General features: G+C 51.0%; 1 protein-coding gene across 1 annotated transcript in view; it reads right to left on the bottom strand.

Moving 5' to 3' along the window:
• Positions 1-442, bottom strand: part of EMH_0036660 (uncharacterized protein) — a gene marked incomplete at both ends in the record, with an annotated part of 1,180 nt that extends 738 nt beyond the window's left edge. The window contains one exon of the mRNA XM_013495111.1: positions 3-442. Coding sequence (XP_013350565.1) covers positions 3-442 — 440 coding nt within the window. The remainder of the gene's footprint in view (positions 1-2) is intronic.
• Between the last annotated feature and the right edge of the window lies 1 nt (position 443).

Genomic DNA, 443 nt, shown 5'->3' with positions numbered 1-443 from the left:
TAGTCATCGGTGGTGTGAGCGTAGGTGCGAGGTCTCCTATGATGTCCATGTCTGCTGCCGTCACTGGGTTCTGCCCGATCATTACTTCGAAAGGGCTGAGCTCAGTTGACGAGTGAGAGGTCGTGTTATAAGCGAGTTCCAGAGCCGGCAGCAAACGCTCCCAGTCTTTCTCGTCGGTCTGAATGTATGTTCGCAACATCTGTTCTAGAGTACGGTTTAGCCTCTCAGTCTGGCCATCCGTCTGCGGATGGTAAGACGAAGACATAGCCCGCTTTATCTGAAACCTCTGACATAGAAGCTGCCATAGCTGAGACTGGAACCTCGGGTCTCTGTCTGAGATTAGGACGTCGGGAAATCCGTGATAACGAATTAACCGATCCGCCAGAAGATCAATAGTGTCCGCCGTAGATGCTGACTTATTTGTCGGAATAAAATGCGCCATC

Source organism: Eimeria mitis, genomic scaffold (assembly GCF_000499745.2).
Source record: "Eimeria mitis Houghton genomic scaffold, Emh_scaff1423, whole genome shotgun sequence".
NCBI lineage: Eukaryota > Apicomplexa > Conoidasida > Eucoccidiorida > Eimeriidae > Eimeria > Eimeria mitis.
The sequence above is the reverse complement of the archived record's forward strand: the minus strand, read 5'-3'. Positions and strand labels throughout refer to the sequence as shown.